Source organism: Haemaphysalis longicornis, unplaced genomic scaffold, assembly GCF_048455015.1.
Source record: "Haemaphysalis longicornis isolate Haplotype H1 unplaced genomic scaffold, Haemaphysalis longicornis Haplotype H1 scaffold_5, whole genome shotgun sequence".
NCBI lineage: Eukaryota > Metazoa > Arthropoda > Arachnida > Ixodida > Ixodidae > Haemaphysalis > Haemaphysalis longicornis.
Genome location: NW_027526385.1, coordinates 116,849,885 through 116,870,495, shown reverse-complemented (window position 1 = coordinate 116,870,495; position 20,611 = coordinate 116,849,885). Strand labels below are relative to the sequence as shown.

Sequence of the window (20,611 nt, the reverse complement as noted above, 5' to 3'; positions counted from 1 at the left end):
AGGGGGTCGAGGTATTCTCACAGGAGTTGCGGGAACCGCGTCCGGCAATTCCCTCACCACGGGTCGAATAATTCCTCCAGTCAGGGAGTTATACAATTCTTTACCAGAATCTTGCTATACCTCTGCCAAGAAGGTTAACTTACACCCCTCAGAATTACCTTATTCCACCAAACAGCATTTTGCAATACTTCACCAGGAAGGGTTAGCGTACTCTTTTCAGAATCATAGTATTCTTTCAACCAGAGTCCCATAATGCCTCCTCAAGGAGGGCTAGCTTACTCTTTGACCGAACTAATGTATTCCTTTGAAGCACGATCTATGCACTACCTGCGAGTTGCCGAACTCTACTATTCAGAGGCATTACGATGTTACCTTTAACAAGACTACACTTTGGCATCCACAACAGCATTAGTGTCAGCCCTCTTTACTTCATGTTTACAAACTGAAATACAGTAAAATTACTTCACAAGTAAACATAGCAAAGCGTCTTTACAAAACAAGCTGTCGTTTGTGCTTAGCCAAAAAAAAATAAGACAAATCGTTTTCACACTGCATTTCATGCTTTATTTTGACATCCTCACACACGTCGCTCCACCTGTATTGCAGTTGCTGCTTTTATGACCGAAACCATCTGCTCTGTCGGTGGTAGGCCGAGCATCATCTCAAAAAGCAGACAGGTCCGCTTTGTCTTTGGGGCATACTGGATGTTGAAGGTCCAGTAGACCGCCAAAAGCAAAGCGAACCCGTCCACTATGTCCATAGCCGTCAGCTGGAGCTCTTCGAAGTGCACGGTCACGGCTCCAGATTTCTCCGCAGTTTGGCCCGAGAACAAGATCCGGGGGTAAGGGGAAGTCTCTCCTGGCTCCTGCATAAAAAGCACACAAATGCAAGTACCAGAAGAAGCACAAGTAACAGTATTTTGCTCTTCTTTCCTCAGTGGACACATTCACTGCATGACCTGCCTTACCCAACCACTGTACAAAGCGATTTTCAGAAAAACGAATCGCTAATTAGTAGTCTATATACTTAAAGCTAACAAGTTAGTGACTATGCTAACGATTCATCAATGTGACATTCACAATTGTCTACTGATGAGGCAAAATGCTCCCTTTAGCAAATTTGAATTGCTGTGATGGTGATTGCTGAGCCTGATTCACAAGTACTACACTGGATTTCACTTACTCAACATACAGAAGAAAAATATGCATACCAGCTTTGAGAGCAAGGCCTCTGGCTTTTCTTTCACCAGCACTGCCACTGAAAAACCATCTGAAAAGAACGAGAGCACGGATTAATTTAAAGCATCGGGGTCCTGATCCCCTATTCAAATTTTAAACCAACAAGGTCCTCCTCCTCTTTTTTTCCAACCACTTTCAGAAAAAGCAGCCAGACCAACAAGAGAACCTGCAACCTCAGGCCAACCTGCAAGTACTTGGTGTTATCAAAAAGGGTGGCTTGAAGACAAGCAATATTACAGCAAAACTGTCAGCCTCTCATTATTGGAATTAATCATGGGATCAGTGAACAGTAACAAGGCCGAATCATGGAGAGTAACAAGAGGCAAGCAGAAAATAAATGCCGCACAGCTGCTTACTAAATACAGCACCTAGCACCAGTTTTACCACATGTCCGCGTGAAAATATTCAGCCTAAAGTTCTAGCTTGTCAACACTCGCTATGAAACAAAACGTACTGCAGTATTCATTTTTCAATACTACGTTTTACGGTAGCAGTTACTTGGCTCTTTCTTGAGAAAACAGTACGGAATTTCACCGGAAATGGGCTTCACTCTTATTGCAGTCGCGCGAGGTAATAAGAAAAAAAAGTCCAATAGACAAAGCAACACGCCAGCGGTTCCGTGAAATTTTGTTGTGGCTACTGCAGCCACATAAACAATTATTCGCGATGAAATGTCCTGCCGTCAACGTTTTATTAGCGTAAGTATTGTTTTCTAACAACACGGGACCAGAGGCTACAAGGCAACGCACTACACAATGGGTTCGGAACGTACAAACGTTCACGTTTCTTTTTTTTGCGAGACATCTATGCCAACTTGGCGTTTGAATTGAAACCTTGTGACCTATGACTGCGTTATATTTTAAGGGGTAACCAAATAAAGTGACGCTACCAACCTAACTGATTGGGTAATAAACTGGTTACGGTGTTGCTGTCGCCGTCGCTCACTTCTGCCTCTTCAGAAGCGCCAGATGGGAACGGAACCGACGGATAAGCCCGGCGGCAGTGTAATTACCTTGTCGCTCGACAATATATTTACGTTGCTCAAGAAGATAATGAAACGAAAGCCTAATTTATAGCTAGAGGTTAAAGCGCTGGACACAGGTACGATTAGTACACGCGATTCGCATGCGACTGATCGTTACGATTGATCGTTACGATTGATCGTTACGATTGATCGTTAGGGCCTGTTTTGGGTCGTTCGCTGGTCCGAGGAGGCTCACGACGTGCGACTGGCAAGCCAGATGCAGTCGTGCCATCATTGCGATCGTCCTGAGGCCACAGCCAATGAGAGTCCGCTGAGCCCCAACCGCCCGCGACAGGCTTGCGTTGCTCGGGTCGGCTCGGGTGTTGGAAATTTTAGGCTTAGCATTCTGGCGGACATTTGATCGCCGCTATCTGTGCAACTGCGGATGGCAATCCGTAACACAACTTTTCACCACACTATCATCCTTTTTCTCGCATGTGAAACTTTATTTGGGGTATAACGGCCGTTTGAGCGATCGGTGACCAAGACATCTGCGTAGCCTGTTTAGATGCTTCCGCGCAGGTATCGCCATCTCTCGGCCGCTCGGCGCACCGCGCGCCGCGGCATCCACGGCCGCTCAGCGCAGGCTTGCATAGCGGCAGATATCTGATCGCCGCTTTTAAAATAAGCCCTGACAACAATCCCTAGCACAATTTTTCACCACATTAACACCTACTTTTTCGCATGTGAAACTTCTTCTTAGCGAACAGATTGATTAGGGAGAGCAGCGACAAGCGGTTGCTACCGTGGTCTGCGCCGGTTCGAGCCGCTGAATGTGTCGAGCTGGCAGGCGTGGCCGGCGTGAGCGCGGACTGTTTCCGAAGGCAGAAAACGCTTCAAGATTGCTTGCTTTATCAATTTCTTGCGAAAAAAACGCGCGGAATCTACAAATTCAGCTCAGCGATCGTCGTAGTTGACTATGCAGCAAAAACAGTGGGCGGAGCGACGCCGACGACACATCGCATGCGCGCATCGGGCCATGTGTCTCAAATTCACGCGTACGGCTACTCGTGGCGACAGTCGTAACGATCAGTCGCATGCGAATCGCGTGTACCAATCGTACGTGTGTCCAGTGCCTAAAGAAGCCAGCTTAATAAATCCGCAACTCATACTGCACACGAGTCTTGTTTCAACGCATGCTGAACGTCGTGAACCTGCGATGGATGGGAGCACGGCCGCTTGTTCGAAAAACACAAAGCCGGAAAAAGGATAGCTAGAACTGGTGTCACACAAATGAAAGGCATGTATGTGACCACTTAATTCTTCGCAAGAACCAACAACGCTAAGCAGTACTCACGAGCGCCAGTTGTTATAAATACAGCTGAAGTTTTGGCGGGAACGAGCGCGAGCTCTCCCGTACCGCGCAAGAAAAACTGAAATGGTGACTTACGTTTTCAGCGGCGGCCGCAGCAGCCAAACGATGTTATTCCACCAGTCAGGTATACTTCAAACACAGCCACCGACACCAAAACGCACCTCACAGACACGTACAGGAGTACAACGGCAGTTTCAATGCCACAAAAAAAACGGAGACGTCGGAGAGACGCGTCCGTCCGCCAGCCCCGCCGCGATGAAAAGACCGCGCAAAGGTACAACGCTCAAGTAGTCCGACGGACACCGTTGTGTTAGAACACACAAATGACCCATTCCTAGAGGACGTGTAACACTACCTCGCACGCTCTTTTGAATACGCTGCGCTTTATTTTAGGTACGCTTTGTTTTATGGCCCGGTGCTGTGGCTGTTTAGGTAACTACTTTTTCATACGATTTCAAAGAGTTCGCGTCCGCCATAGAGGTGTCTGCCTTTTTGCACACCTGAACGCGTGCAGCTGAAGTTGATAGAGTCGATATACTGTTTTATTCTCTCTCGCGGAGGATATACGAACTCCATCGATGCGAGACAGAGTCGGTACGCTGTTCTATTCTCTCCCGCGAAAGGGGTACAACCGCCGCTTAGCTTCATCAAGAGTGGGGAGAGTTCGCCAGCAGTTTTATTCTGGTTTCCTAGTAGAGTGAACACGCCATCTAACGCCACGCGTGGTGCGGACGGTGTCAAACGACCCTGGCAGGAATAGGAACGCTGTTTGATTCTTCAACTACTCCCCACATTTCTTAGAGTGAAGCAGAGCCTTGAGAACCAACGGACGTGCATGAATTTGCTTTATGCATTTAAAATTTCATTCCTGAATAACCATCCTTTTTATCCAGTCTTTAACAATACATCCACATATCTGCTGTTTCTAAATCACCCATCCCTTCCCCTGCCCTTTTCACTTAGAGTGAGAGAGCGAGCCTCGGATCTGAGTGCTTCGTTTTTAGATGTGTACAGATCATCCTTTTTAGACATTTTACGCCTTGGAACGTTTGCCCTGTGTCCTGCGACCTTTCTTTTATGACGCTTGGCAAAAGTCGGGTACCACGAGCTGCAATACTGCAGCACTTTCTGTCTCTGCAGTTTAAATACGCATGTGCAGATTTTTACAGAGACACTTCTAAAACCTCCACTGTGGTGTCCTGCGCTGCTCATGGTCCGAATTTCAATGTAGCCAGAACCATGAGCGTACACACAACTATTTTTTAAGCCGAAGCATATGAAATGTGACTTATCGTACAGCACATTTTTGTAAATCAAATTCCCAATTCCGTCATCTACGCAGATTCCTTGAGTGTTGTTCGCACGCTATCATCGCGCAAACCCCCATAAAACCGCATAGTTAATCTTGTTTTCATCACTATTATGTTTGTGTAAGCGCAAAAGCATGACCTGCTCCTCTGCTGGGTCCCAGGACACGCTGGGATCACTGGGAACGAGTTGGCAGACGATAGGGCCGCTGCTGCTGCACTCAGGAACACTGTAGACATTACAACGCTGCCCTATGCAGACCTCAAGTCACACATAAGACAACACTTGCATAGAGCATGGCAAGCACTCTGGAGTGAACACAGACAACAAACTACATGTAATAAAGCCACACTTGTGACGGTACACAGCTGACTCACACAACAGATACATGGAAGTCGCCTTGGCTAGGCTACGGACAGGGCAACGCACTCCTATCTGCTCAAGGGATCTTCCAGACCCCAGTGCAGCAGGTGCGGAGCGGCCCTATCCGTAGTTCACGTACTCATTCAATGCGAGGCTTTCGACACCACACGACGCAAACATTTTCCTGAACTGAACCGACCACACATCCCGCTACACCCATCACACTTCTTGGCCGACAACCCAATGTTTTCTAAAAAGCGTGTTTTTCAGTTTTTATCAGACGTCAAGTTTTTGCAGCTTCTTTCATGTCATGCATAATCACACTGGTCCTATACACCAGCCATATTCATGCATTTGCTTCACATTTGTTTTTACACGACAATTTAATATTTCATTGCACATCTGTCCTCATCAAATAACTGTCTTAGGCGCTCTTTGCTCTTGTTGGCCTTGCGCCATTAAACTCAAACCATCACCATCATCATCGATCCTGATTTGACATCGAGAAATGACTAGGGCATGGACGGTGTTACATAGCACTTTTTTGTGGCGGCGAAATGTCTCTGATTGGCAGAGGGCGCATCGTTACTATACCACTACTACACGAGGTTATCAGCGCTTAGTTCACACTGAGGTGTAGAAGGGAACCATGCATGAACAAAAGGGACGATACCGCAACGTGTGGCGATTATCACTGGATAGACACAATTCTGATACAGGATAATACTGTGATAATTGTACAGTTTGCGCCCGAGGACACACGAGGCTTCTTTTTAAATAGCTCTGCTGGAACTCCGGAAGGTGTAGGTCTTATTTTCTATAAAGTTCGCCGTTCATGGACGCTCATACAAATTTGCTGGTGAAGGTATACGGTATACTCTAGTTAGTTCAGACCTGTAAGCCTAGCCGTACACGAGTGCTGCTCGAGCCGGTGCCCCTACGATCGCGGTTGTCGTCCCGATCTTCCAGTTGGCTCAGCTTGTGGGACGGCATGACTTGCAAAGCACTCACTGGATGTTGAGGAATTGAGTAAAGATTGTTGTTCGCTTCCCCGAAGTCCGGTAGCGATCAGGAACCCAACCGCCCAGGCTCCGGTTGATTTGGCAGGAGGCTCGCAGAGCGCTGGTGTTGAAGTTCTCGGAGATGGTGGCCGAATTGATGAACTCGAGGCGTTTGTAGTTGATGAAGGGAAACGAGGAGTTTATATACAGCTATTTACAGTAGCATAACTGGGTACATGAGCAATAAAAGGAAAGACTTCAAACTTCAGTTAGACGCTAGCTCTAACTGCGTACAAGTCACTCGAGCTTCTCAACTCCGTCTAACTCTCCTATGCTCGGAGCGTACACAAACCGCTCGAGAAACGACGGCTGGAACTCAGTTCCCGCCGCAGGACCCGTCTAGTTGCCCGGTACACAGCTGTACCCTAAACTTCCGACGCGATCCTAAAGACTACCTTTCGCTTAGGGGGCTTAGAAATCCCAACCTAGCTAAAGTAGTCGAAACTCCTTGTCTCGCCGGGAACTGTCTAGCTCAGAGCTCAGACGAGAACGCTTTCTAACGGCCGTTTCAGCCTTATAACACCTCGGTATTGCTCTCTCTCGGGAATCCCCTCTACCTTTCGTACACGCGTAAGGAAGGGCCCAAATTCGCGTGGCCAGCTGTCACTCAGCCGTTTTCGGAATATTCAATAAGGCACCACCCCCTTCGGGTCAAAAGCCGGCGCGCGGGCGAGCAAGCGCGAGGCGTCGAATACACATGCCTCCGAAAATGGGGAGGGGGGGGGGGAAGCGGCGGCTTAGGGGCGTACGGCTGGGCCAGGTGGCGCGCCAGAGCGATACTAGCAGCGCTGCGCGCGGCGGAGAACCGCCCTAGATTGTCGTACGCGCACCGAGCTGCCGTGCGGCCGCTGCTAGTTTTCAATGGCGACTAACACGGCATTCTACTGCGGCTTCCTTCCTCTCGAAAACTGTGAGCTATTTTAAACGCATAGCATTTTAGTAACTCACAATGTCACGCGGCGTTGGCGTGCGCTGTCGTAGTCCGCATGCGCGCCTTGTCGTAGTCCGCAGCCAGGAAGAAATAACAGTCTCCGGCGCCCGGTTTCGAACCCATGACGCCGCGGGCGGAACGCAAGGTGCCCGGCGCACAACCGACCGAGCCACGAAACCGACACAGACTTCGATGCACCGAACGCGCCTTATATCCTTCACTCATTTCTCGTTTGTTTCGAAAGCGCCACAAGTTGTCCCGCGCTTCCAAAAGATGGCGACACGGGTCCCGCGATCAAGAGATCCGACTTGCCGGCGCACCCCCTCGGAAATGCTGTGCATTTGATCGTGCCCCTCGCGAGGGGGATGTCTTTTTTAATTAGGCGCCTCACGAGATCAGTACGGGGGGGCATTCGCAGAAACTGCCGTCGATGCGGATTCGACAGTGCTACGGCGGCTCTGCTCTGTAACTGTGATATCCCTCCGACGGTCACGTGGTCAGCTTTGTTCACACAAAATCCACAAAATCCATCGTTTCGCGGCACTCGCTGAAACCGAAACTGCGACTGGCCGCATTGAAAATGCCTCTAATTAAACAACCGTCGCACGCTGAAGCAAATGAGGTTTCTACAGGTTATAAGTAGGTCACTAGCTACTTATCGCAACAAAAAAAACAAGATCCAAAATTTTTTTAGGTAGGCGACCCTGAAGAATGGAAAGCTACTCGTGAAACATGTATTCGCGGTGGAGGAGATAATACAAGCAGACGAGCATCAGCTGAACGCCAAGTGCGTTTCACAAGTGCAAGACAACGTCGTCTACGATGTGCGTCTGAAGGTAAACGCTCTTTCTCTTTTTTGTGTTCTTTCTACCGCTCCTGTCGAATGTATTCGCGCTCAGAGGCTAAGTACACAAAGGTGGTGATACTAAATTGACTTGTCGCATGCAGATCTGCGCTCACACACGGTCCGTAGCCTCCGGGACGTGCTCTTGCAAGGCGGGAATAACCGGCCGCTGTAAGCATGCCGCGGCTGTGTGCGCCTACGTGAATGAGGCAACTGACGATACCTGCACAAGCAGACCCCAGCAGTGGGGAAAACCGTCGAAAAAACCCAAGCGGGACGTGAACAAGACCATCGCGGACCTGTTCCCAGGTATTTTGATTAGGAATGCATTCGCTCGATTCCTCTTATCACCGTGGTTTCGTGATTGATTGATTATGAGGTTTAACGCGCCGACGCTACACAGACGACGAGGCGCGCCGTAGTGCAGGGTTTTGACCACCTGAGGATCTTTAACGTGTGCCGAAATCTCGAACACACGGGCGTTTTGGCTTTTCGCCTGCGTCATAAAAGCGGCCGCCGCGGCCGGGAACCGAACCCGCTTTCTTAACATGCCCTGGTTTCGTGAACTTCAAAACTTATCCTCCTCATATTTCTACTGTTAAACCGAGTGAAAGCGAGCCCTGCTCCAAGGCTTTTGATTGCGCATCCGCTTCTGGCGAGCAGTTGGCCTCCGACGCGTTCGACAGCACGTCCACGGGTGAGGATTCCTCGGGCGGATGAGGTGACGTCAAATTTCTAGCAGCTGATCGATTCCGCTTTGCCCACCTGCGGTAAAAGCAGGGCGAGTATAAGTCAGTGCGAAATCTGGCTGATTCTACCGTTCATCTTACCTTTCGTGTCTCTCACCGCTTACCCGCCGCTTTTTGTAAACATCCGGAAACAGAGTCGGCAGGTAGGCTGGGTTGGCCTGGCTCTCGCTCTTTGCATTGTTCACGAAGTGCCTGCTGCATATTCGTGTGTTTTTTTGGGGGAGCCACGGGGAGCCATCAGAGCTATTAGAAAGTAAGGTAATTTAGTGCAGTTCAGCTACTAAATGACAGGAGAAAGGCAGAGAAACGGTCATTCACTTTTTCCGCCGCACAGCCCTAATCCAGGCTTCTCGGCGGTCTGTCTCGTACCACTTGCCGGGAAACGAATAGAACTTGACGATGGGCTCTTTTCCCTTCGTGTTTGTGACGCTGTTGTGGCACCCAACTACACAATAATATTTAGAGCCCTGTCTTTTCCTCTTAGGCGCGCTAGTTTTCATCACGGCGAAGCAGCAAGCAGCGTACTCCAAGCGAATCTGCGGAAGAGCGCACCCCGTGTGCGGCAATGAAATGGGAGCAAAGGCCGCCAGGGGAAGAAACGGCGCTGCATGCGCGCGGCGAAACTTGAGCCGTACGCCCCTAGCCGTGCCGACGAGGGCGCGTAACAATGGTATCTCGCGGACAAGCCCCCGCACCGCGCGGTCAGACGACGATCACTACCCCTCCGTTGCTCACTATGTCAACAAATTCTGGCAACTTGGCGGGCCGTCTGCATTCTTTTAGGAGATTATTCCCGCGGCATTCCTCCGCCCAGACAAGCCGTCTCCCGAACGCCCCGCGGCGAATTGTCGACGACCATGGTGTAGTGTCGGCAGTGCTGTGCCGCTAGATTGGGCGGCGGGGATCTTTCCTTTCAAACGCGCGGCTGGGGCGCCTGGCCGCTGACCTCATGGGTGGACCTTACAAATGGAGTAAAGGTGCCACGCGCTGGGGATCACGCCTTCGCCAAAATCTCAGCATTTGGCTCGAGAACACGTACGCCCAGTGCGCTGTGCGGCTTCAAGCTGCATAGTGGCTTCTAGCCGAACAGCTAAGCCATGGTTGCTAGTCAAATGAAGTTTCTTTCCCTGTCTGTTTTTGGAGGAATGTGGAGGAGAAACGGTTGAAATGTTTCTAGAAAATTTTGAACCAAAACTTTGCAGCCAGAAATGTCGCTGCACAGACTGTCCTACCAAATTTGGAGACGTAATGTTCCTAGCGTAAAAATGGCGTTTATAACATCGGTAGGCAGGAATAACTGTTCAATGTTTTTGATGAATTGTCAATTTGTCAGCGTTAATTGACATTCTGCTGCTCTGAAGAAAGTTCTCTCTCTCCTCGTGTGTTGCAAACTTGTGGGGCATACAGCTTGAAATTATCCAGATATGTAGGAAGCCGGCCAAAATAACAGAATCACCAGAAATACGCTTTTTAATGCACTACAGCATCAAAGCGGGCGATTTCTAGCGCAGGAACTGCTGCCCTCACACGCGAAGTGTAGCAGACGACAGTGGCGCCAGTTCCTAAGCCGACGTCAGAGCCAGGGGCGCCACTCAAACATCTAACCGCCAATACCTCTACCCCCAACGGTTTCATGTACGTTGGCAAAAACGCCAAGGCGCCAAGAATACCCTTATACAGTGCATGCTTCGCCCCTCCCAAGGTTTCAAGTTATTGGAGATAGCCTGAAATTTTCAATTGTTTGTTTTTCAACTTACTTGGACATTTTATATCCACTTAGGGCTCATATGAGGACTAAATCTGCTAACTTCACAATCATCCGTTTTTTGTTCAAGATGAAGGGCGTAACACGCTCGTTCTTTTTCGCGACATTTTTTTTCCCCGGGATGTTTTTCATGACTGTATCATTTTAGTCGGCGACGCAATATTTCTTTTAATTGGTAGGTTTCTGCTCAATATTTTAAAATTATTGATATATTTTTGTTTTCAACTACCATTCTCAAGAAACCTCCATTTACATTATTCCAACCAACAACTGTGGGGGCCCTCTATATTTTTATATGCAGAATTGTTTGTAATCAAAAAAAAATAATCAGATCAAGAAAATTAAATAACCCAACTAGGCCATTGTTGCATATTTTCATATATAAAGGAAATGTGTCGTGGATGGTTTCTCACGTTTTGCTTGTGTTTAAGGTTAGGTTAGGGCGGGGGGGGTGCTTTTGGACTTGGTTGAATAAGAGTAGTGTACGGAATAGATATTCTTGGTTTGGTTACTTAATATTTTATAATTTTTACATTCAGGTTCTATGGTTGTTTTTCAATTCCGGTCGACCAATTACTTTCGCGTACGCTATTATAATGAATTTAACGTGGTGAACTCTGCTAATCATGAATTTTTCCGCAGGTACAGGGGGTTGCATGGTGTACTGGAAGCGAATTCTTATGAAATAAAGCAACCCCCGAGGACACTACTAACAAACGCCATCACGATCATCCGGTTATGTTCACTGCAGTATGGACGGGTCTTCCATAGACCACAGACGGCTTCAATGCTGTGATCTGTGAAGCAGTGGACCCTAATTTTACCATTATGTCTGTATTCTCCGACTTGTGCTGAATAAAATTTCAATTCTTACATCCTTCCATCAGTCTCTTTGTCAAACAATCAATCACTCAATGAATCAATCAATCAATCAATCAATCCATCAATCAATCAATCAGAGGTTGTTAAATGGTCTGGGTGTGACAGCTGTTTTAAATAAAGAAATGTTATAATAACCACACGGAAGTGACATAAAAGGCTAATAAATTATAAACCCCGGGCCTACTCTGTACTCTACGGAAGGTGTTTAGCGCTTTATTCTTCAACCACGTGTATAGCGCCACATATTTCTATACGCTTAGGAAACGGTTCTTTTGAAGAGGTTATTTTTGCACTCACTCACTCACCCAGTTTTTGTTTAAGCAGCAACAGCGAATATACGGTTCCTCCCTATAATCAGAAATCGCAGATTTTCATAGACCATACCCTTTCTTGGGCAATTTAAACCTGAAAATTTTTGGACTGTCAGTCTGCATGTCTCCCTCGGTTTAGCATTGCAGCAAAAGGTTAAGGCGACACTCAAAAAAAACATTTATATCAAATATGCATCGTTGCTTGATGTTTAGGATAGGAGGGAGACCAGGAGGAGGAAACATTAAGAGGGCGAGCCTAAGGTGCTGATATCTGGGCATCCGCCCTGTGGGGGTTTCCTCTAGCCCTGGATACCGTGGCCTGCGCTTGACACCTGTCCCTTATTACCGGGCTACTCTAGGAGGAGACGTCGGAGCTGGTCAGCTATGTGCCAGCCAGTGCTCGTATGTAGCTTGGGGATTCGGGGTAAGAACGGGGTTTGTTGACACCCCCATAATAAATGGTATAGGGTTCCAGAGTCGGGGCAGTATTTGCAAAAGGCGGGGTCGACGGTGCGGTACATTTAATAGAGTAAGGTATTGTGAAGATAAGAGTTTGTCCGTAGTCGTCGGAATATGAAAGCTTGGGTTTTGCATAGTGTGGGTGGGTTGCTGGGTATTGCTGGCACCCGCGCCGCCAGTAGGAGAGTATGTCGGCGTATTTTTGCCGGCGCGTGGGCTTGAGGATGTGTTCAGCTTGTCGGTTGTCTCCCTTTTTGTAAATAGCCCTGTGTGTATGGGTGCTGGCCTCTGTGTGTGCCGAGTCATTTCCTTTGATGGATTCGTCGCCAGGTGGCCAGACAATCCACATTTCTGCAAGTTTATTGTGTTTTAGAACACCAAAAGCTTAAAGGGATATTCGTCCGAACAGGAAATTGCGGTGTGCGGCTAGGGAGTCGGTCAGTGTAGCTGTATATACTTCGCAAGTGGTTGCGGCTATAGTGAAAATAATAAAAAACAACACGTGTTGAAAATAATGTTTTGACCCAAAATACCCGAAGCGCTCCCGCCCGTGAATGGTGACTCATGGCGACATTCGAAGAAGCCCTACAGTATCGAAAGGTTCCAATAGATTGGGCGCAATCAGTGGTGCACGGGAAAATTGATTTGAAACAAACCTCCTCCGTGTTTATCCTGGAAGGGGGAGAAAAGGCGCGAAAGTTTGGTGGGGTGAGAGAAGAGTAGCGTTCCGGGGCAGCTGCAGCACAAGAACATCGTCCTTGGAAGACACTTTCAGCAAATTTTCTTCAATTGGTCATGATTTGAAAAAACCGTCAACAGTCCTGCATGCCGCTGATAAGAACTATGCCTAATGGAATGCATATAAATTATAGTAGGTAACTCTGCAACGCGAATTGTGGAGCGGTAAATTGAGAATAACACATGAAAGAATGTTCTGGACATCGCAGAATAAAAAATTCGCGTGTTATTTACAATACAAAACGGTAAGACAAACAAATGGTCCGGCAATAGAAAGTACGTCTCAGAATTAGGCTCGGAACATCAAATGATAACGTAGAAGTAATAAATTTCTTATTTCCTTGAAAAAGGTACCAATTGCCATTTTAGGGCTTATTTACACTCGCGTCGCTGGAATATGTCGATTGATTGATTGATTGTAGGGTTTAACGCGCCAACGCAACGGAGCCGATGAGGCGCGCCGTAGTGGAGGGCTCCGGATTAATTTTGACCACCTGGGGATCTTTATCGTGCGCCGAAATCTCGTACACACGGGCGTTTTTGCTTTTCGCCTCCATCAGAAAAGCGGCCGCCGCGGCCGGGAATCGAACCCGTCGCTGGAATATGTCACTGCCCACAGCTGATTTGTTTGACAAAAGTTATGCTCGAGTCAAAACAGAGTACATTGTCGGTACATTGGAATTGCACAAAAGGGACGATGCATTCAATGGTCTTTATTTATTTCTACGAATTTTCTGGAAGCCCCTAAGTCGCTATTATTCCTTAAGCTTTCTCGTTTTTTCATGATCCCTGCACCCTAGCAAAACTGTGATTTACCCGGCACAGTAGTTACGACCCCTCTGGGTGTACGGTCCTCGGCTGACACTGTTATACAGCGACACCCTAAGTATCAGAAAACAAGGCGAGTATTCAGTTACTCCGAAATGTTTTTGTAGTGAGTAATATATTCGCGTACAAAAAAGGTTATTTTGTTCCTGAGTTTTATGGCACTTTAAGATATTTGCTTTGTCGACGGCATTCCGTCCGAAGTAACGTTTACTAGTTACATGGCCAGTGCCTCCGTCAAGAAAGGGTACTGAGCTTTTAAGCGGTTCCGTAATTTTTTTTCATATAATATTTACAAGTTTTTTATTGCGAAACGCGTGTAGCGTGATTCTATGTGCTACGGTTTCCAGGCCGAAGACGAAGACAATACCCTTTAGCATGCGAGCTGTGCGCGCGCACTTTTTAATCGGCGTAGCGGACAATATATTGTCACGTTGACAATGACGGCGCAGTTGTCTTCAAGAAAAGCAAGTTTATTGGAGCGAACTTGCGCTCCCCTAACAACTCAAAGAATACAAGGCGGCGATACAGCAATCAACCAAGTGACGTGCGTAAAAATGCCGTGGCGTCTGGTCTGCAGGCTTTTATCTCTTGGCGCGAGTGTTTCTAGAAACGTCGATTTACATCCAGATTTACATCCAGAACATTGTAGATAAAAGAAGATCATTCTGGGCTAGTGATGTTAGGGCGAGACAGTCTGCTGCTCTGAATGTGATAGCCCGTGCGGCATAAAACTAAAGAATGGAAGACGCGCTTCGCTTGCGACGCAGATAACACAGCCGGGCTAGGCCGGGCAGCAAAACCAAATAAACTTATGCATGGGTCGCGGCATTACCCCCCCCCCCTCTAAGAGTGCATCGACCCGATGCTAAAATAAAAGACAGTCCAAACAACAACAACAAAAAAAGTCCGTCACCTTGCATAGTAAGGTTTCAAGCGAACCATGTGGACGCCTTCGGGCCGCGTGCGTCGTCGTGATGTTCCGGAATCACCATCGGGGATCACCTCGAAGGTAAGTTGGCTGGCACGCCGTAGAATCTGGTAGGGTCCAAAATACTGTCGCAGAAGCTTCTCACTTAGTCCGCGTCTTCGGATGCGAGTCCAAACCCAAACACGATCCCCTGGGTGTTACTCGACGTCTCGGCGTCGGAGGTTGTAGCGCCCGGCATCCACCAGCTGCTGGTCCGTTGTACGAACTCGAGCGAGCTGGCGGGACTTCTCCGCACGCTGAAGGTATCCTTGGACGTCGGGGTTGAGGTCGTCGTCTTCTATATGAGGATGCATGGCGTCAAGCATCGCAGTCGGCTGTCTTGCGTAGACAAGCTCGAACGGCGTCATCTGCGTAGTTTCCTGGATAGCCGTGTTGTACGCAAACGTGACATACGGGAGCACTTCGTCCCAAGTCTTATGTTCAACGTCGACGTACATTGACAGCACATTCGCGATCGTCTTGTTCAGACGTTCCCTTAGTCCGTTCGTTTGGGGGTGGTACGCCGTCGTTCTTCGGTGATCCGTGTTACTGTAGCGTAAAATTCCTTGCATAAGCTCCGCAGTGAAGGCCGTTCCACGGTCCGTGATAACGACTTCAGGGGCTCCATGTCGCAGCACAAATTCGTTTATGAAGAACTTTGCGACTTCTTGTGCAGTCCCCCTCGGAAGAGCGGCGGTCTTTGCGTAGCGCGTCAAGTATTCTGTCGCAACAACAATCCACTTGTTCTGTGGTCGAGAAGGTCCATTCCAATCTGTTGAAAGGGCCTCGACGCGACGGCGATCGGTTGCAGAAGTCCGGCGGGTCTTGTCGGCGGTGTTTTTCGTCGCTGGCAGTCACGGCAACTCCGAACGTAGTGGGTGACGTCGGATAGAAGGCGGGACCAGAAGTACTTCGCCTTGATTTTTGCTATAGTGCGAGCTGTGCCGAGATGTCCGGAAGACGGGTTGTCGTAGCACGTTACCATAATTTCGTCACGGAGGTCTGCGAGGACAACAAGTAAATAATTCATTCTCGTTCCGGGGCTGAAATTCTTCTTCACGAGGATGGAGTTTTTGAGGGTGAATGCTGGTAGGTAAGTTCCGCTTGAACGCCCTAGGCACATCGACATTGCGTCCTTCGAGGTAGTCTATTATGACGTGAAAGTCGGAGTCGGCACGCTGCTGGGCGGCTAGGTCGCTCTATAGTCACGACTCCGAAGAACGCGCTGTCTTCATCGGAGGCTTGTGGTGGTGGGTCGAGGGAGGCGCGGGACAGGCAGTTGGCGTCGGAGCGTTTCCTGCCCGATTTGTAGACGATTGTAACGTCGAACTCTTGCAGGCGCAAGCTCCATCACCCAAGACGGCCAGAGTGGTCCTTCCGATTGGCGAGCCAACACAGCGCATGGTGGTCTGCCACGACCTTGAATGGTCTACCATACACGTATGGGCGAAAGTTTGAAATGGCCTATATCATGGCGAGGCACTCTTTTTCAGAGGCTGAGTAATTTTTCTCCTCCTTTGACAGACCACGGCTGGCAAAGGCGATTACTTTTTTGCAACCGCATTGCTTTTGGACGAGAACGGCTCCCAAGCCTATATCACTGGCGTCGGTGTGCATTTCGGTTTCGGCGTTTTCGTCAAAATGAGCGAGGACAGGAGGGTTTTGCAGACGTTGTTGCAGCTCGCAGAATGCTTTTTCTTGGGCGTTTTCCCAGGCGAAAGAGGTGCTATCTTTTGTCAGGCGCGTGAGTGGCCCTGCAATGCGTGCGAAGTTTGCGACGAAGCGCCGGTAGTATGCGCACAGTCCGAGAAATCTTCGTACGGCCTTTTTGTCTTTCGGTCTGGGGAAGTTCCCTATGGCTGATGTTTTCGCCGGGTCAGGCAAGACTCCTGCGGCGTTGGCGACGTGTCCGAAAAACTTCAGTTCCTCGTAAGTGAAGCGGCACTTTTCAGGCTTCAGCGTAAACCCCGACATGCGAATAGCCTCGAGTACAGACTCCAATCTTGCGAGGTGTTCGTCGAAATTTCGGGCGAATACCACAACGTCGTCGAGGTATACGAGACAGGTGTACCACTTCAGGCCAGCTAACACAGTGTCCATGACTCTTTGAAACGTTGCTGGTGCCGTGCACGGCCCAAACGGCATCTCCTTGAACTCGTATAGACCATCCGGGGTATAAATGCAGTCTTCTCTCGGTCTGTCTCATCCACTTTAATTTACCAGTAGTCGGTGTTCAGATCCATCGATGAGAAGAACTTCGCATGGCAGAGGGGGCTGAGGGCGTCGTCGATTCGTGGTAGGGGTACACGTCCTTTTTGGTGAGTTTGTTCCGTCGCCGGTAGTCAACGCGGAACCTTAAAGTGGCGTCTTTTTCTTCACGAGCACGACCGGTGCAGCCCACGGACATTTCGACGGCTGTATAATGTCGTCGGTGAGCATGTTGTCGACTTGAGTCCGGATGGCTTCGCGCTCGTGTGAAGAGATGCGGTACGGTGATTGTCGGTTAGCTCGGGCTCCATCTTCGGGTATTATCCGGTGCTTCGCCAGAGGTGGCTGACGTAATTTTGAGTTCGACGAAAGACACTCGCTGTAGCGACGCAGCAAATCCAATAATTTCCGTTCTTCTTGCGGTAACGCCGGATTCACGTCAGGGATTCGGTAGCTTGAAGGTATCTTTGGGTGAGCGCTCAAAGTCGGCGACCGCGATCACGTCACTTGTTTCTTGCATTTCTTCTAGGAACGCAAGTGCAGCGCCCCTGTTTAAATGCTGGTGTTCCTCGCTGAAATTGGTGACCAAAACTTGGGATTCGCGTTCCTTAAAGCGCGCAGTGCCTCTTGCGACGGAGACACCGCGGTCGAGGAGCAACCTTTGATCACTCTCTACGATAGCGTCGACGTCAGGACCAGCATCTTCACAGTAAACCATGATCATCAAGGTTGCGCGGGGTGGCAGGGTGACGTGATCACCGGCGATCCTTATAGCAGCACGGTGTTCGGGGTTCGGTTCCGGCATCATGGAGTGATCGGAGGAAAAAGGTATAGGCTTGGCCTGTAGATTAATTATTGCACCGTTGTCCGTCAAAACGTCCATTCCAAGGATGACGTCACGGGAGCAGTTAGGCAAAATGACGAACGCCGCAGGGCACGTTGTGCCGTCTATGGTGACGCGGGATGTGCACGTTCCACTTGGCGTCACGAGGTGGCCTCCTGCTGTGCGAATGTGCGGACCATCCCATCTGGTCATAACTTTCCTCAGCTTAGACGCAAATGGTCCGCTCATTACTGAGTAGTCGGCTCCCTTGTCTATGAGGGCGACTACATCAAAGCCGTCGATGGACACCTTGACGTCAGATGCCGCCTTCCTCGAGTTCCGGGTGCGTGGGGGCGTCGTATCTCGGCTTGTGCGTGTTGTCGGTCGCGCACTGGGCATCGCCGTTGTCGTCTTCTTCTCAGTGCCAGGTTCAGTCATGTCGGGTACGCGTCACGCCGTGTGGCTGTCGTCGTATTCGAGAGTCTCGTCAGGGTTAGGTCGGGTAGTCGGGATGAGGGCATGTCGTGAATCACTGTCTTCAGCGAGTCGCTCCGTCATTGGAGGGTTTTCATTTTTCCGCCGTTGTGCAACTTTACCTCCCGAAGTTGCTGCTTTTAGTTTCCCCTGCGTGGGCTGGGGGACCTTCCACGTGAGAATTCAGAATTGCTGCGGCGGCTCGGCGATTGGTATGGGTAGGGCGACGGCGAACGGTTGAAACGGGCTGTGCCACGGCTGGTTTGAGAAAGGTAGTCGTCGATCTCACGTGGTCGTTGCCCAGGGAGAGGACGAGTTGCGTCGACGGAGAAACCACGCCGTCCGAGTCTCTTGTATGGGCAACGACGATAGATGTGATCGGCCTCTCGGCAGTGGTAGCATAGCGGACGATTACCGGCGGTTCGCCAAACGTCCGTCTTTCTCAGCGTCTGGTTTTGGGCGGTGGACGGCGGTACGGTGGATGGCGGCGACAGTGGGGACCGCGGCGAGAGTGGACGGCGGTACGGCGGAGCTACTTGTAGATGGTCTGGAGCAATGCGGGGTCGACGAACAGCAGTGGTGTAGGTCATTGCCTGTGGCTCGCGGGGTGCCTCAGATGGCATAGAAGTGCCCAAAGCGTGTTGAACCTCTTCGCGGATGACGTCAGTCAGGGGAGCCACTCGAGGTTGCGGCGTCGTCGGAAAAAGCTTCCGAAGCTCTTCCCTGACCGCTGCTCGGATGGTCTCGCGCAGTGTGTCGGAGCTTGTAGCCCCGGCACCGATCGTCTTGGAAAGCAGCGCGTTGACCGGGCGATCGTACTGCCTCGTTCGAACTTCCAGCGTCTTCTCCATCGCGGCCACCTCATACGCGAATTCGGTCACCGTGTTAGGAGGGTTGCGGACAAGGCAAGCAAAAAGCTTCTGCTTTACCCCTCGCATGAGAAACCTTCATTTCTTTTCTTCTGTCCTCTCCGGATCCGCATGTCGAAACAACCTCTTCATCTCCTCAACAAGATCACTACCCCTTCGTTGGGGGGTTGCGTGCGCGTTTCTAGCAAAAGTGCGGCTCGTTCCTTTCTCACGACGGTGGCGAACGTTTTAAGGAACTCGCTCTTGAAGACAGTCCAGTCAGCCAAAGAGCTTTCATGGTTCTCGAACCAAGTTTGAGCTGCATCCTCCAAATAGAAGAAGACATGCTGAAACGTTTCTTCGTTATCCCATCTGTTGAAGATCCGAACACGCTCCACTTTCTCCAACCAGTCCTCAGGATCTTCTGTGGGTGATCGATGAAATGATGGTGGTTCACAGGGTTGCTGCAGAACTACAGGATGGCTCGTGGTCATCGTGGATGCGTTGTTCATGGCAACGGCCTTGACGTCTTCCTCCTTCAATTTATCTGGCAGTAGTCCAAACTCTGGCTCTAGGCCTTGCTGTCGGCGGCTGGCACGAGTTGGGCTTGCTTGACGACTTGAAGAGGGTTGAGGGTGCATGTACCCCGCACCTCTACCAGATGTCACGTTTCCAAGGACTACGCAGTTGTCTTTAAGAAAAACAAGTTTATTGGAGCGAACTTGTGCTCCCCTAACAACTCCAAGAATACAAGGCGGCGATACAGCAATCAACAAAGTGACGTGCGTAAACTGGTGTCGGCGATTCGAATGCCATGGCGTCTGCTCTGCAGGCTTTATGCCTTGTCGCGAGTGTTTCTAGAACCGTCGATTTACATCCAGAACATTGTAGATCAAAGGCGATCATTCTGAGCTAGTGACGTTAGCGCGAGACAGTCTGCTTGTCTGAATTTGATAGCCCGTGCGGCATAAAACTAAAGAATGGAATACGCGCTTCGCTTGCGAGGCAGATACCACAGCCGGGCATGGCTGGGCAGCAAAAACAAACAAAAACTTATACATGGTGCGCGGCAATATCCCAACGATGCTCCGTCCAACCCTTATCTAGCAGAGAAGGTCCTTTAAAAATCAATGTTTCGAACCACAAAAAAATTCCTGTTTGGTTAAGGTTCGCGTTCGGGTGAATATATTTCATTCCGGTTCAGTGCCCGTTCGGTTAAATCGTGTCCCGAACCGCTTCGCGAACCGGTTCGGAAGCTTTGAACCGGTTCGTGAGACGGTTCGACCACATCAGTTATAAGCGAAGGGAAACAATATTTATCAGTACATAAAACCCTTGCAAGACAATACAAGAAACAAACATTGAAAGTAATGTTTTCCCAATGACATTGGCGCAATCTTAAAAACAACATAAACAATTCGGCCTTATATTAGGCAAAACAGGTGACGATGCACAAGCCACTTTGTCGTCCGTCC

General features: G+C 49.5%; 2 protein-coding genes across 2 annotated transcripts; both read right to left on the bottom strand.

Moving 5' to 3' along the window:
- Window positions 1–555: 555 nt before the first annotated feature.
- On the bottom strand, window positions 556–6,241 carry LOC144139870 (uncharacterized). The gene is made up of 3 exons (XM_077672115.1): window positions 6,190–6,241; window positions 1,211–1,269; window positions 556–865 (listed from the first exon to the last, which is right to left on the bottom strand). The coding sequence occupies exons 1-3, from the start codon at window positions 6,239–6,241 to the stop codon at window positions 578–580; spliced, it is 399 nt and encodes a 132-aa protein (XP_077528241.1). The 3' UTR covers window positions 556–577.
- A 2,427-nt stretch (window positions 6,242–8,668) lies between these two features.
- LOC144139869 (peroxynitrite isomerase THAP4-like) lies at window positions 8,669–9,385 on the bottom strand. Its single transcript, XM_077672114.1, has 3 exons — window positions 9,152–9,385; window positions 8,915–9,076; window positions 8,669–8,849 (listed from the first exon to the last, which is right to left on the bottom strand). Exons 1-3 carry the CDS (start codon window positions 9,331–9,333, stop codon window positions 8,669–8,671), a joined length of 525 nt encoding a protein of 174 aa, XP_077528240.1. The 5' UTR covers window positions 9,334–9,385.
- Between the last annotated feature and the right edge of the window lie 11,226 nt (window positions 9,386–20,611).